Source organism: Bufo bufo, chromosome 6, assembly GCF_905171765.1.
Source record: "Bufo bufo chromosome 6, aBufBuf1.1, whole genome shotgun sequence".
In the NCBI taxonomy this organism is placed as follows: domain Eukaryota; kingdom Metazoa; phylum Chordata; class Amphibia; order Anura; family Bufonidae; genus Bufo; species Bufo bufo.
In genome coordinates, this window is record NC_053394.1 from 196,060,541 (window position 1) to 196,075,110 (window position 14,570).

The window sequence follows — 14,570 nt, forward strand, 5'->3', positions numbered from 1 at the left end:
GTGAACGATTGGTTGCTGTAGTTACATTGTATGTGTTGTTAATTACTGATTGGTTGTATTTCAAACCCCTGTGGGCAGTACTATGTTTGTTTTTTGTGAATAAAAGAGGCTGTACTTCAAGTACAGTCAGACCACTGCTTGAGCCTCAACACGGAGCCTTGTCTCGTTATTGGGGGGATTCACTGTATGCTGTTAGAAGACCGATTGCCAGGATTGTATGCTTTTCCTGTTCGTCTGCTAGCAGCTATTCGTGAGGTTCCAGTTTGGAGTGCTACTTTGTATCCAGTTCGGGAGGTTGGTGTCCTGCAGTAGCTGTGCCTGTCTCTCAGAAAGGGGCTTATCGCCTAAACGGATTTTAACCCCTTGTCTGCGGAAACGGTCCGTTACATTGGTGGCAAGCAGCGGGATCGTTCCTACAGCCAGAAGGACAGCTACAAAGAAACATCATTCCCTGGAATTACAATTTGAGGGCAACGCATGTCCCAGTACAGCGACCCTGACAGCACCAGAATGGAAACAGCAGTGGAGTACGATGAGGGTGTCATGGATGACCGAGATGCAGTCCGCAAAGGCATCTGGTACCAGGTACTGGGTATTGTGGAGTATATGCAGGACGAGAGACTCCCCACGGAAGACCAGCGGTTGCAGAAGCGAGTAGCCCTGCGGATGCCCTTCCTGGGAGAGCAGCCCCGGGAGGAATGGGTAAAGGAATTGGAACTCCTAGCATGGTGAGAGCTGTGGCTGGAAGATGCCTACCAGGCGCTCTGGTGGTATGGGGCACAGTACCTACCCAGGACAGCTGAGCATGACAAGCCGGAGGGAGAGGAGTTTGATGGTCCTGGCTTGTTATGGGAGACCTTTTCAGAGCTGGAGTTTGGGAGCCCTACACAAGCCCGGTTCCATGATCTCTTGGAATGGAGGGAGAGCAGGTATGACTGGGACGACACTCATGAGATTGAGCAGGACCTGGTCCACCTGGTGACCCGGGAGATGGAGCTGGAACAGGGCTACCAGCAGCTGTTCCACGCCAGTGAGAAGGCTCAGCAGGACAGTAAGGTGACAGACCCAGTCTCCATTCCCCAGCGGCAGTGTGAAGTGCAGGGAGAGGAGAGCAGCGTCCTCCCTCCTCAGCGGCAGGCGGAGTTACAGGGGGCAGAGGTAGTTGTTCCTGCCCCCCAGCAGCAGCATGATTTTTTGGGAATTGGGAGCCCAGTCTCCTTTCCCCAGCAGCAGGCGCAGTTACAGGGGGCAGAGACAGTCGGTCCTGTCCCCCAGCGGCAGAGGGTCCAGCAGGGAATAGAGAGCCCAGTCTCCTTTCCCCAGCAGCAGGACACTGTATTGGGAGCGGAGACGGTCGGTCGCCCTCCCCAGCGGCTGGAAGTATGTATGGGAGAGGAGCTTGTTACCCCCTCTCCCCAGCGGCAGCTTAACGCACCAGGGGGAGACAGTAAGCCCCACAACAGTGCAGATGGGACCGTGGTCTCTGCACTTACAGCACAGGGGGTAGAGACAGTCGGTCTCCCCCTCCAACAACCAGGCTTCTTCCGTGGTAGCGCTGGCACCAGGGCAGAGTACCGCTGATACCTGCCCACAAAGCAACCTCCACTCCAAGCCAGAGAGCAACACAGAGACTGTGAGTACCAGCTTCCAACACAACCTTGGTGGACTCACTGGACAGAGACAGGCTACTAAAGTCAACAGGTCCAGTATTTGGTTGTGGGTGGGCTGCCAGACTAACTCAGGTACCGACCGGCGTGAGGTCAGGTATCTGGTTAGTCTTCCCTGGGGGGGGGAGATGTGTGGCGAAACCGACCTCGCCACTGGGTTTTGGAGAGGACTGGCTGCTGGCCTCTTGCCCCAGGATTATGGGCCATATACTAACTTTTGAACCCCTGGTCTGATTCATGCCATTTTTTAATATGTTGTTCCCCTGAATGGATTGATTGCGAATATGTAATTTTTATGTGAATGTGATGTATGGTTTTAGAGTTATGAAAGTTGGGTAGAAAGTATGTTTAACTGTATGTATAATTGAGTCTCCTCTCAGGATAAGGGGAGGGAATATGCTGGGTGTGTTTCTATTGTGCCATTGTCCCATTGTGTGTTTAAAGGGTGATGTCTGTTCTGTTGTCTGCACATGTGTATTGGCGATCTCCCTTTGTCCTCAGAGATAATTGGATTGCTCTTCAGGTTGTCTGGACAGAGAGGAGGAAACCATGATGCATTGTGGGGATATGTTGTCCTATGTCCCAGTCTTCATTCTGGTCCTCTGGGGGCGTGAACGATTGGTTGCTGTAGTTACATTGTATGTGTTGTTAATTACTGATTGGTTGTATTTCAAACCCCTGTGGGCAGTACTATGTTTGTTTTTTGTGAATAAAAGAGGCTGTACTTCAAGTACAGTCAGACCACTGCTTGAGCCTCAACACGGAGCCTTGTCTCGTTATTGGGGGGATTCACTGTATGCTGTTAGAAGACCGATTGCCAGGATTGTATGCTTTTCCTGTTCGTCTGCTAGCAGCTATTCGTGAGGTTCCAGTTTGGAGTGCTACTTTGTATCCAGTTCGGGAGGTTGGTGTCCTGCAGTAGCTGTGCCTGTCTCTCAGAAAGGGGCTTATCGCCTAAACGGATTTTAACCCCTTGTCTGCGGAAACGGTCCGTTACAGCAAGTAAGGCCCTATCTCCTCCATTATCTGCTGGAATATTCAGACTAGTATATACTCTACGGATATTTATAGCAGTCGATTTCCCAGGCATAAAGCCAGTTTGATCCGGGTGCACTATAGTAAGTATTACTCTGGACAACCTGTTTGCCAACATTTTTGCCAGGAGCTTCACATCTGCTGTTAATAGCGAAATTGGTCTATAAGAATCAGGAACTTTGGGATCCTTCCCAGGCTTAGGAATAACTACTATGATAGCCTCCTGCATAGAATGTGGTAGCGAACCCGTCTCCAGAGAATATTCAAGAACCTTTAGTAATTCAGGGAGAAGTATCCCTTGCAATTTTTTATATACCTCCACTGGTATACCGTCTGCCCCCGGCGCCTTACCATTCGCCACCCCCCCAAGAGCTGCCTCCAACTCCTCCAGCGTGATCGGCTCTTCCAGTCTCTCTCTATCCTCCTCTGATAACACTGATAGCTGAGCCTCAGCCAGAAAGGCGGACAAGGCCTCCTCCGAGCTAGACGCCTTAGAAGCATAGAGAGAGACATAAAACCCTTTTAGAATATCTAATATCCCTTTTGTATCCTGGCTACTATTTCCGTTACCATCCATTAGCTCTTGTATACAAGAAGAACCCCTCTGTGCCTGAGAAACCACTGAGAGCAAATGCCCAACTTTCTCTCCCTCCTCAAAGGATCTTTGGCGGTAGAAACTACGCTTCCTATCCGCAGCCTGTAGTAGGTGACACCTCAGTTGTTCCTGAGCTACCTCCAGCGCCTCACTATTATCCATGGTGGGGGTTCTACCAAACTCCCTTTCAGCCTCAGTCACTTGTACATGAGCTTTAACATCCGCCTCTCTGGATTTAGATTTATGCTTACTTATTTCTTTGATCAATACCCCTCTCAGAAACGCTTTCATGGCATCCCATACACCGTGAATTGAAGCCGTCCCTCCATTAATAGAAAAGTACTCCCTGATCTCCCTAGTAATCTCAGACAGATCACCCAGTACATTCAGCCAATGCGGGTTACATTTCCACAACCTCGGTCCCTGCCTAAGCACGCCCAGGCACAAATCAACCTGCACCAGGGAATGGTCAGACAACGACCGAGGGTGATAGATAACATCTCTTATCAATGGCAGCATAACATCATTAACCAAAGCTAGATCTATGCGTGATAGTGAATGATGCGTAGCAGATCTACATGAAAACACCCGCTTATCCGGGTTACGCAGCCTCCAAACATCAAGTAAGCCAGTTTCCCTCATAATATTCTTTAGAGCCACACTCCCCGGTGATCCACTGGCACCTTCTACCCGACATCTATCTATGGAGTCATCCAATGTACAATTGTAGTCCCCCACTAGCAGCCACGGCATTCCAGGGAAGTCCGCCACAAAGGTCATAATATCCCTTATTAAAGGGGAAGCAAAAGGTGGAGGCACATACACTGACACCAACACCACCTGGATCCCATCAATCTTGCACACTACACACACATACCTGCCCTCAGCATCCACACATTGTTTCAGATGTTCGTACCTTATACTTTTATGCACAATCACACTTACGCCCCTGGAGTGAGAGGAATGGATTGCATGTACCACATGTCCTACCCAATTTTTGTTCAGCCACTGCACATTATCATTGGACAAATGCGTTTCCTGTAAGCAGCAGATAGCCGGCTGAAATCGACTCAAATATTGAAATATACATTGTCTTTTTCGTGCATCAGCCATTCCCCTCACATTCCAGCTCAACACTTTAATCACCTGTGTCATAATGAAAGATTACATCATGTTTGAATCTCACACTCCATACTAAAGTCACTCTCGCATACTTCACGCCCCTCACCCATCTCTGACCCGTCCCCCTCCCCCCCCGACCCTCCCCCTCCCCAGTGATCAGACTACTTTGAACAGTAACCCCAACCCCCCCCTCCCAAACATCCAACTCTAACGCAGGGCAATCTGTAAGCACCATGCCCAATGCTGAACAAAAATCATTTCTGATTCCAACACTCTCCCTCAGGTAGAGAATCCTCTCCACAACTGGGAAATCCATTTCTTATCCCAACTTCCTACTCCTGCATCAGGATCTACCATGTGGTAGCAACACTCAATACACTTTATAACAGGTATAACGTTCAAGTGACATTAAGGTGCAATCCTATGCATATATAAAGTGAACACAAACTGCAAACTGTTTCCTTCAAGTGTCCAGGGCCCCACTTCTCAATTGCCTCTCGTGGACGTCCAGCCACTGTGTCGCTTCATCAGGGTCCTCAAAAAATCTGGTGGATCCCAATGCCACCACTCGCAATCTGGCCGGGAACAACATGGCGTACGGAACTTGTAGCACTCTGAGCCTTTTCTTTATATCTATAAATCTGCTCCTCCTCCGCTGTACCTCATTGGAATAATCCGGATAAATGGACACTCTGACCCCATTCATGACCATCTCATCATTATCCCTTGACTGGCGTAGGATAGTGTCCCGATCTTTAAAGTGTAAAATCTTCGCCAGTATGGGGCGAGGAGGCCTGCCTGGCGGGAGCGGCCGCGACGGGACTCTGTGCGCCCGCTCAACCGCGTACAGGGAGGATAGGCCCTTCTTATGGAATAACTGGTGCAGCCATTTCTCCACAAACTCTGTAGCATTGGCCCCTTCTGTTTTTTCTGGCATTCCAACAATTCTCAAATTATTCCTCCACGATCTGTTCTCTAAATCATCCGCTTTGGCGTATAAGGAAGCTATATCTTTCCCATTCATTTTTGACGCCATTTGCAGGGGCTGAATAACATCTTCCAGTGAGGACACCCTCTTTTCCAGATCTGAAGTACGCTCAGAAATCTTATGCAGGTCATGCCTGATTATGGACACATCTGATCTCAGGCTGCCAACTTGTACTGCAAGCACTTTAAGGGTACTGTTGCAGCTTGCCACCGCCACCATTATATCTTTCAGTGTGGGCTCCCTTGTAGAATCAGCCCGCAGGCCTGCTGGAACTGTTTCAGGGACCGCAGAATTGGGCACCGGCTGACCGGAGAAAACCGGGTCATCGCCGTCCATGGATCCGTCCTCCTGGTCAGAGGAGGTAGGAATATCAGTCCCTTTATCACTGGCCGAATCGCCCACTCCACCATCCAATCTGGCATATCTACTAAGTTTAGCAGCCGCACTCTGGCTCACCAACTCCTGCCGCGCCGACCCCTCTCCACTTCCGGCGCCATCTTGGATTTTCTCCATGCGGTCTTGTTGCGCCAGTTTGGACGATTTCCTCGGCATTTTCAGGCTCCGATTTTGTCACTGCAGTCACCGGACACCTTCCTCTCCTTAGGTAAGTAGTTTCAGGCAGTTTTGAGTGCGCTTTCACTGTAAATGAGCAGGATCTTAGCAGGAGCAGTGAAACGTGCGTCTTACTCCATGCACTCACAAGCCACGCCCCCCCCACCAGCACTTCTGGCCCTAAGCTGGGTCCCGATCCTCACCCCCCTTACCCTCAAGAAAGATGGCGGCCCGGCACATGCGCAGACTGAAAGCCGGCCGCCGCTGCTCTCAGTAAGGTCTCTCTCCTCAGGAGAGGAGAGAGAAGTTCAGTAAAAATAAATTGGAAGTGCAGCCAAAATAAAGTAAAGATGTGGAAATATATTTCTGATAAAAAATATTGAATAGTATTTATGTATATATGTGAAATATTGCAGTTGAAAATAGGAAAATGTGCCAATTTTTACAAATTTTCACTTTTTTCATAAAGATACGCATATTTTAAAGTACAATATGTGACGAGTAAACAATGTCAGAATTACTTTGCAAAACCGTTACAAAGTTATTCTAAGCTAAAATGACACGTCAGATTTCCAAAATTTGGCTTAGTCATTAAGGCCCAAACAGGCTTACTCACTAAGGGGTTAATGCACTTATATAGCGCTGAAATATTCCGCAGCACTTCACAGACATTAGCATTACGCTGTCCCAATGGGGCTCACAATCTAAGTTCCTTATCAGTGTGTCTTTTGATTGTGGGAGGAAACCTGAGTACCCGGAGGAAACCCACGCAAAAACGGGGAGAACAAACAAACTCCATGCAGATGTTGTACTTGTTTGGGTTTGAACACACTCAGCTGATCCCATACGTTTTTTAATGGGATTCAGGTCTGGAGAAAGTGTAGGCCACTCCATTTGAGGTACCCCAGGCTCCAGCAGCTGTTCCCTAATTATGCAACCTCAATGAGCTGACGCATTGTCGTCCATGAAGATGAAATTAGGCCTGTCTTGTTCATGCAGAGGCACAATGACTGGATTAATGATGTTGTTCAAGTGGTATGGGCTTTTCACTATACCATCCACAAAGTGTAGGGCAGTTCTGTATTGAGTAGACACACCTGCCCACACTGTATTACCACCAAAGGCTTGTATGGTGACAACAGTGGCCAATGCATAGCGCTCTCCTTGATGTCTCCAACATCGTTGGCGGCCATCATTTCTGCTCAGCGTGATTCGACTTTCATAAGTGAACAGCACTGCGGCCCACTGGTCCCTGGTCCAGCTTGTATGCTCTCTGGCTGATGCAAGACGATGACACATGTGGTCAGGTACCCTTGCAGGTTGTCTAGCACGCAGACCAGCCTGATGTAAATGGTTTTGAATGGTCTGAGTGACACTTGGGTGCCCCTCACCTCCCTTAAATGTGCCTGGAGTTGAGTGTCATGTATCATCCGGTTCTGCAGGGCATAGTTCACAATGAAGCAGTCATGAGTGTGGGATGTGGCCAAAGGACATCGACTTCTATGCCTTTCTGTGACTCTTCCAGTCTCTGTATCTCTGTTGCAACCTGCTGATGACACTCTGTGACACTCAGTGGCCACTTCAGTCTGTAAACATCTTACTTTAAGGCCCATTTCACATGAGCGAGTTTCTGCGTTGCGTAAAAAATGTGTTTTTCACACAGCCCTGGCCACATAGGTATGAATGGGGCTTCAATGAAAAACACATTGCATCCATAAGCGCGCAATCAATGATTGCTAAAAGATGTTTGTAAACCTTCAGTTTTTTTATCACGCGCGTGAAAAACGCATCAAAGCACATTGCACCGGCGTGGAAAAAACTGAATGCAATCACAGACAAAACGGACTGAACTTGCTTGCAAAATGATGTGAATTTCACTGAACGCATCCGGACCTAATCCGTCACACTCATGTGAAAGAGGCCTAAAGCTTGCAATGGCGAGGTACTGTTGATCAATTGTTAGGTGTCGTCTTGATCTCATTATGTCAAAATGTGAACTACATGATGAGGACTGTTTAAATACCAATTCTAATTGAACCAGGAAATTTATTGGGCGATTTATTGTTGCAAACTTTGCCGTTAAGCTCCTTGTTAGAGAACAGCAACTGAAATAGTACTGAGACATTGAACAGTTGGACATGTGAATTCAAAAGTTTTGAGAAGGTCAAATTAATTTCATCTGTAATGGTTAGGGTACTTTCACACTAGCGTTATTCTTCTTCGGTATTAATATTTGGTAAATGGTCTCGATACCGGAAAAAAATGCATCAGTTTTGTCCTAATGCATTCTGAATAGAGAGCAATCCGTTCAGTATGCATCAGGATGTCTTCCATTCCGTCTCTTGTACGGTATTTGACCGGACAAAATATTGCAGCATGCTGCGGTATTTTTCCGGCCAAAATCCCGGAACAATACCTCACTTGCCGGATCCGGCATTATTTTCCATAGAGATGTATTAATGCCGGATCCGATTTTCTGGTCTGCGCATGGGCGGGGACATAGGAGGAGCTTTGCCTTTTAATATTTAAATACTGCATCCGTTATTCCTGATGATACCGAATGAGACGGATCCGGTATATCACGGATCAGTCTAACAGATCCGGAAAAACATATTTCCGTTTGCATACAGTTGCCTGCCTGCCGGATCAGAACAACGCTAGTGTGAAAGTACCCTTAGAGTGCACTTTAGGTGCATCCTGAAATTTCACCGAAAAGACATATATCCCTAGATTTCTGTAACACGAGTAGATTACAGGTTTTGTGTATAGTGTGAATCATGTTCTCAAAGGGGCAGTAGGCAGTAGTGATTTGCAGTGGGCAGTAACCAGTTTGTTTTTAGATTTATAAAGGGCATAATTTGCGGTTTTAGTGTTAGTCGGCGTACTATACAGAAGATGCGTCAATAACGGTATATTCACATGAAGAAGATTTGTTGCAGGAAATTCTGTGACTGAAAATCAGATTTCATGTTTCTGAATGTAGTAATTTCAGATGAAAGTGCAGTCCCAGAAATTTATCTAACAGATGTGTTGCATTTGTATATAATATACAATATTTTTCAGTCTATTAGACTTTTTTCAATCAAACTGTACTGAAATCTTCTGGTGTGTCTAATTGTATAATTTCCGGCAGCTGTCAGTTTGGTGAAGCAGGAGACTGACAACTGGGAGAGTGAAAGGTACTGGCAGTACAGTTAACGGTAGTGGTAGCAGCATGTACTGTGCTGTTTGTACATATTACGGGACATTTATCAAAGATTGGCATTTTACATTGTTTAAATTGACTGCACCGCTACAGGATGTGCTTAAAGGGGTTGTCCTAGTTATATTTTGTTTTTTGTATGTTTCTTACTAGCTAAATGTAAGTTTTGCAATTCACTTCATCTGCAGTGACCCCGTTCTCATATTTCACTGAGTGTCACATTATCTGTGATGTCGGCTTCTCTCCCTGCTCTGATGATGTTTAATGAAGAAGCCTGGGAAACAGGTCTGTGTTTGTCCCCCTGCACTGCCATCTGCTGCTGTCTGCCCTGGCTCCCCTTCCAATGGATTCTTCAGGAAAGTTTAACCCATTCTACCATCAGCAGCACAGACTCAGGGTTGGAGGCTTTGCTGAGCAGCTGCAGGGCTTCCTCTTCTCCAGGCAGTGAAGAGATAAATGCTAGGCACAGGATCTTCCCTCCTTACCCCGCAAACACAGAACTGACAGACTGGAGTAGTTCTGAAGAGCATTGCACAAGAAAAGGTAGGGGGAGGATCCTGTGTGTATCAGGGATTTCATTGTACTGTACAGCTGGGACTTGTAGTCCTACGCATACAACATGAGTATTCCAGCAGTCAGACATTTCACTTGGGGCAGCAATTTTTTTGACTGCTTTTTGCGGAGCAGGGGGAGGGGAAAGGCAGTCTTTTTTTGACGCCCATGAATATTCATGAGGGAAATGAGAAAATAATTGTTTTTGCCTAAAACTTGCTTAGCTGTATTTATTGTTGATCATCAGATTTCCAGTGCTGTATTTTATTTATTTATTTATTTATTCATAAACCCTTTATTGTATGTTGTGGTGCATTATGTGGCAGTCTGTAATACTAAAATGCACTCTAAGCCATCTCATAGCTGGTGTAGATTTCAGTCATCATTTATGCCAGACAACTGGCGTAAATGTTGATAAATGTGCTGGAGCTGATGGCCGTGCCCCCTGTTTGGAAAGTGGTGTGGGTGTGTAGAAACGACACTTCTGACTAGATTTAGGCCTGGTGGCGTTTTAAAAAAAAATGCAAACCTGGTGTTTGAGACACTAGGACAGGGATCAGCAACCTTCGGCACTCCAGTTGTTGTTAAACTACAACTCCCAGAATTCTACTTTCACTTCTGTGGGAGTTAAGAGAGCAGCCAAGCAAGTGTGCATGATGGGAGATGTACAGGGTGGGCCATTTATATGGATACACCTTAATAAAATGGGAATGGTTGGTGATATTAACTTCCTGTTTGTGGCACATTAGTATATGTGAGGGGGGAAACTTTTCAAGATGGGTGGTGACCATGGCGGCCATTTTGAAGTCGGACATTTTGAATCCAACTTTTGTTTTTTCAATAGGAAGAGGGTCATGTGACACATCAAACTTATTGGGAATTTCACAAGAAAAACAATGGTGTGCTTGGTTTTAACGTAACTTTATTCTTTCATGAGTTATTGAAAAAACAAAAGTTGGATTCAAAATGGCCGACTTCAAAATGGCCGCCATGGTCACCACCCATCTTGAAAAGTTTCCCCCCTCACATATAATAATGTGCCACAAACAGGAAGTTAATATTACCAACCATTCCCATTTTATTAAGGTGTATCCATATAAATGGCCCACCCTGTAGTTTCACAACACCTGGAGGTTGCTGATCCCTGCACTAGGAAAATGACTGACAAATCTCCCATCCATCCCCCTTCCATCTCTGTTATCTACTCACTGAACAGACACATCTTATACACACTTATGCAAAGTATGACTTTCAGTGAACAAATAGCACACATTTGTATGCACAGCACAGTAAATCTATGTATCATTTGTGCTGCCAAAACACCCCCATGCTGTACAGTCTTTCTCTTTATGATGTGCCAACCAGCCTCACTGCCTCACCTATACACACAGTGCAGTCTCCCCAGTGCAGTGTATACTGACTGGAGGTGAAGGGAAAGAGTTAGGGTATACAGTATCCCACCCCCTCCACTCAGTATATACTGTGTACCCTCACTGTCCAATATATATATATATATATATATATCTCCTCACTGTCCACCATCATCTGCACTCTGTATATACTGTATACCCTAACCCATCTCTGCTCTTTCAATCTGATGTGGTGTTAGAATATACATTAAAAATGTTTTCCTATTTTTATGCTTATTATTGGTGCGTCTCATGGTTTGTTGTGCCTTATGGTCTAAAAACACAGTACTCTAAAGGTACTGTCAGAATGTATGGGAGCAGTACAGTTTGACACTGCTGCAAGGGCATTATACTACTTGGTAGGAATCCACTTTGGGAACAGTCCATTGTGTAGCTCAGGGATCAGCAACCTCCGGCACTCCAGGTGTTGTGAAACTACATCTCCCATCATGCACACTTGCTTGGCTGTTCTCTGGACTCCCAGAGAAGTGAAAGGAGCATGCTGGGAGTTGTAGTTTTACAACAGCTGGAATGCCGAAGGTTGCTGATCCCTGGTGTAGCTACTTTATTGGCCAAGCGCACACATTCTTTACTATACCCATAAACTTTGTGTCCTTTTTTTTGTTTTAATTTCTTGTCACCCTATTTCCACAGTTAAAGCTGACACCAGAGTATCTTGAACTTATGAAATTTCAAGTTATCTCCACAAACAACAAAATTTATTTTGGAAATGATATTCCAAGCATGTTTCTGGATTCCTCATCTCCCAAAGTGCCATTCATGCAGCAATATAGAGGCCTAACGGATGATCAAAGTAAATCTCACAAGAGTAAAGGCAAGAAACTATGAAAGTTTAATAAAGGAATATTCAAAACGGCCTTGTGGACCTATACAGAAGCTGTAGGGATTTATCCCAAACAAGCACAAGAGATCTTGGGAGAGCAACCATAAAGCATCAACTGCCACTCAGTATGCCCCTACCCCACTTTTTTTTTTAAGATGTTTTCTTCAGCCAGTTTGATTTGAGCTTCCAATCCCTTTTTCCAGACATGAACTTTGGCATATTTGATTGTGGATGTTAACTGAGACAGTATGTTGAAACCTGTTGATCTTTTAATCTTTCAATAAGCAGCTGCACTTAAAGCAAACACTGGTTCTTGATCGTATGTGCACTACATTTTTGACATGAGTCTTTGCGAATCTAGAGATTTATTGAGAAAGGCACTTTCTTGTAACCATACATAGGGGAAAGTCTGTAATTTTTAGGTGAAATCTAAGAAAGGGGTGTATTTATAAGCCGATGAAGATAACATTTCTGCACTACAATGACATTCACCTCTTCAGAAATCATGTGACTTAAGGACTGTACCTCTGAACAATGCAGGTGATGCAACCCTAGGTCTTAACCTATGATTTACTTTATGTAATGCCCAACCGAAAGATTGCATAAACTGACTTTTCTTTCAGGTGAAACAGGCATAACATTTTTACCTGGATCATTATCAAAGTGTTACTTCATCAACTGTTGTATAGCTGCTTTTCTAAATATAAAATTCTAATTTGTTTTTAATTTTATAAAAGAATGCAGTCCCATCTTGTATCACGCAAACTCATCTTTCCTACTGATATGCCTAAATTGCAGGGTCACTTTCGCTTTTTTTTTTAAAAGACTTGATGCAATAAAAATATTGAATCAGTTTAGCAAATAGTTTTAAAGAGGTATTCTGGTTTTAATGATTACATGTATATATTTAGAGAATAAGATGTTGAACAATTTTCTAATATACATCTATTTAACATTTTGCATGCAGAACTCTATTACATACATACAGTAGCCTCTCTCTATAGAAAGAAAATGGTACAGCCCATTTTAGTCTTGTAAAATGCATCCATATGAGAGCTGGATAGGACTAAACTTGACATCAGTCTTGTGACCCTCACAAGTACCATGTGACCTTGCTACTGTTAACTGACCAGGTTTCTAACAGGTAGTAAGTGTGTAATAGTAGTGTATTGAGGATCAGAACATATATAGTATTACTACCTGCAGCAGTATCTCATTGTGTCTATTAGTGCAGAAACAGATCTGTATTGTTTATTTTTACACTAAACTTTATTAACATCATGACATCATCTAGAGACAGGCAGCTATATTACATCATCTCCTACAGACAGGCATCCATTAAAATACACAAAGTATTATAGTTACTGTAACAACCATAATAAAAATTATGATTCCGCAACTAGTGTTATTTACTTACCACATTAATGTGTCTTGTATGCTGACCAAGTACATGTATGTCTTACACAATATTATGGATTATATCGTGAAGATTGTCACATGACTTTTGCATCTGGAATGAAAAAGGGAGATCACTTGTGCAGGACTGTGGCTGAAAATCGACCCCAAATTCAAGGACACTCACCTTATGCTGTTGTGCAGAGGGCATGACAGCCTGTTGTGTTTTGGAAGGAGCTGGGCTTACGGTTGCACGCTGTCCCACCGATATCTGATCCAGAAGCTTGACTGGAGGTAGAGGAGAGATGAGAGACTTAACTGGTGTTTAAAAGCAATGTAATGCAAAGAGACTTCATTTTAAAAACACATTTTCATGGCATTGAATAAATAAATGAAGGGTAAAAAAAAAAATCATATATATATATATATATATATATATATATATATATATAAGAGAGCGAACAAACCACTAGAAATTCGCAGTTAATAGTTTTTAAACAATTAGTCCACCGCTTTAAAATATAATCAAAATATAGATAGATCTGTTTGATTCCAAAATGCATTGGTTATAAACACCATTAAAGTCTCTCATCTCACCTTAACTTCACAGTGCAGCGAACAGTCATGGTCTTTCTTCTTTACCTGCAGTCACATGATACTTGCCATGTTTCAGTTAGGCAAATGATACATAATAAAACAATGATACATGGGCTATACCATACTACTTCAGATAGAGGTCATCTGCCTGATCTAAGAAAGGTACCGTATATGCCGGCATATAAGACGACTGGGCGTATAAGACGACCCCCAACTTTTACACTGAAAATATAGAGTTTGGGATATACTCGCCGTATAAGACTACCCCTTTTTCAACACACACCAAAGAAAAATGTAAATAGCATTAGATCTGATTTCAATATGGTAATTTTAATTCAAATAAGTATGACATGCTGTTTGCATGCCATCCCTGCATCCCACCACCATCCCTAGGTACCACCGCCATCCCATGGTATCACCACCATCCCTGCATCCCACCACCTTGCTTGTCCTGCCTCCCAGACACTAAACATGTGCCACCTATACCCTGAACATGTTTTTGTTATGTTATTCTTCATATTCACATATGCACATCTGCGCCGCACTTAGATACGCCGCACGGAGATCTCGCACATGCGCAGGAGCGAGATGCGAGCGGCCGTGAGGATCCCG

General features: G+C 44.4%; 1 protein-coding gene across 5 annotated transcripts in view; it reads left to right on the forward strand.

Annotated features, from left to right (window-relative positions):
* Positions 1-12,556, forward strand: part of LOC121005185 (erlin-1-like) — a 343,035-nt gene extending 330,479 nt beyond the window's left edge. For 4 of the 5 annotated variants that reach the window (XM_040437766.1, XM_040437767.1, XM_040437768.1 and 1 more), the window contains one exon: positions 11,777-12,556. In XM_040437766.1, the coding sequence (XP_040293700.1) occupies positions 11,777-11,971 (195 nt within the window). In that variant the 3' untranslated portion in view covers positions 11,972-12,556. The remainder of the gene's footprint in view (positions 1-11,776) is intronic. The other variant, XM_040437770.1, reaches the window with a different exon arrangement.
* The last annotated feature ends 2,014 nt before the right edge of the window (positions 12,557-14,570 follow it).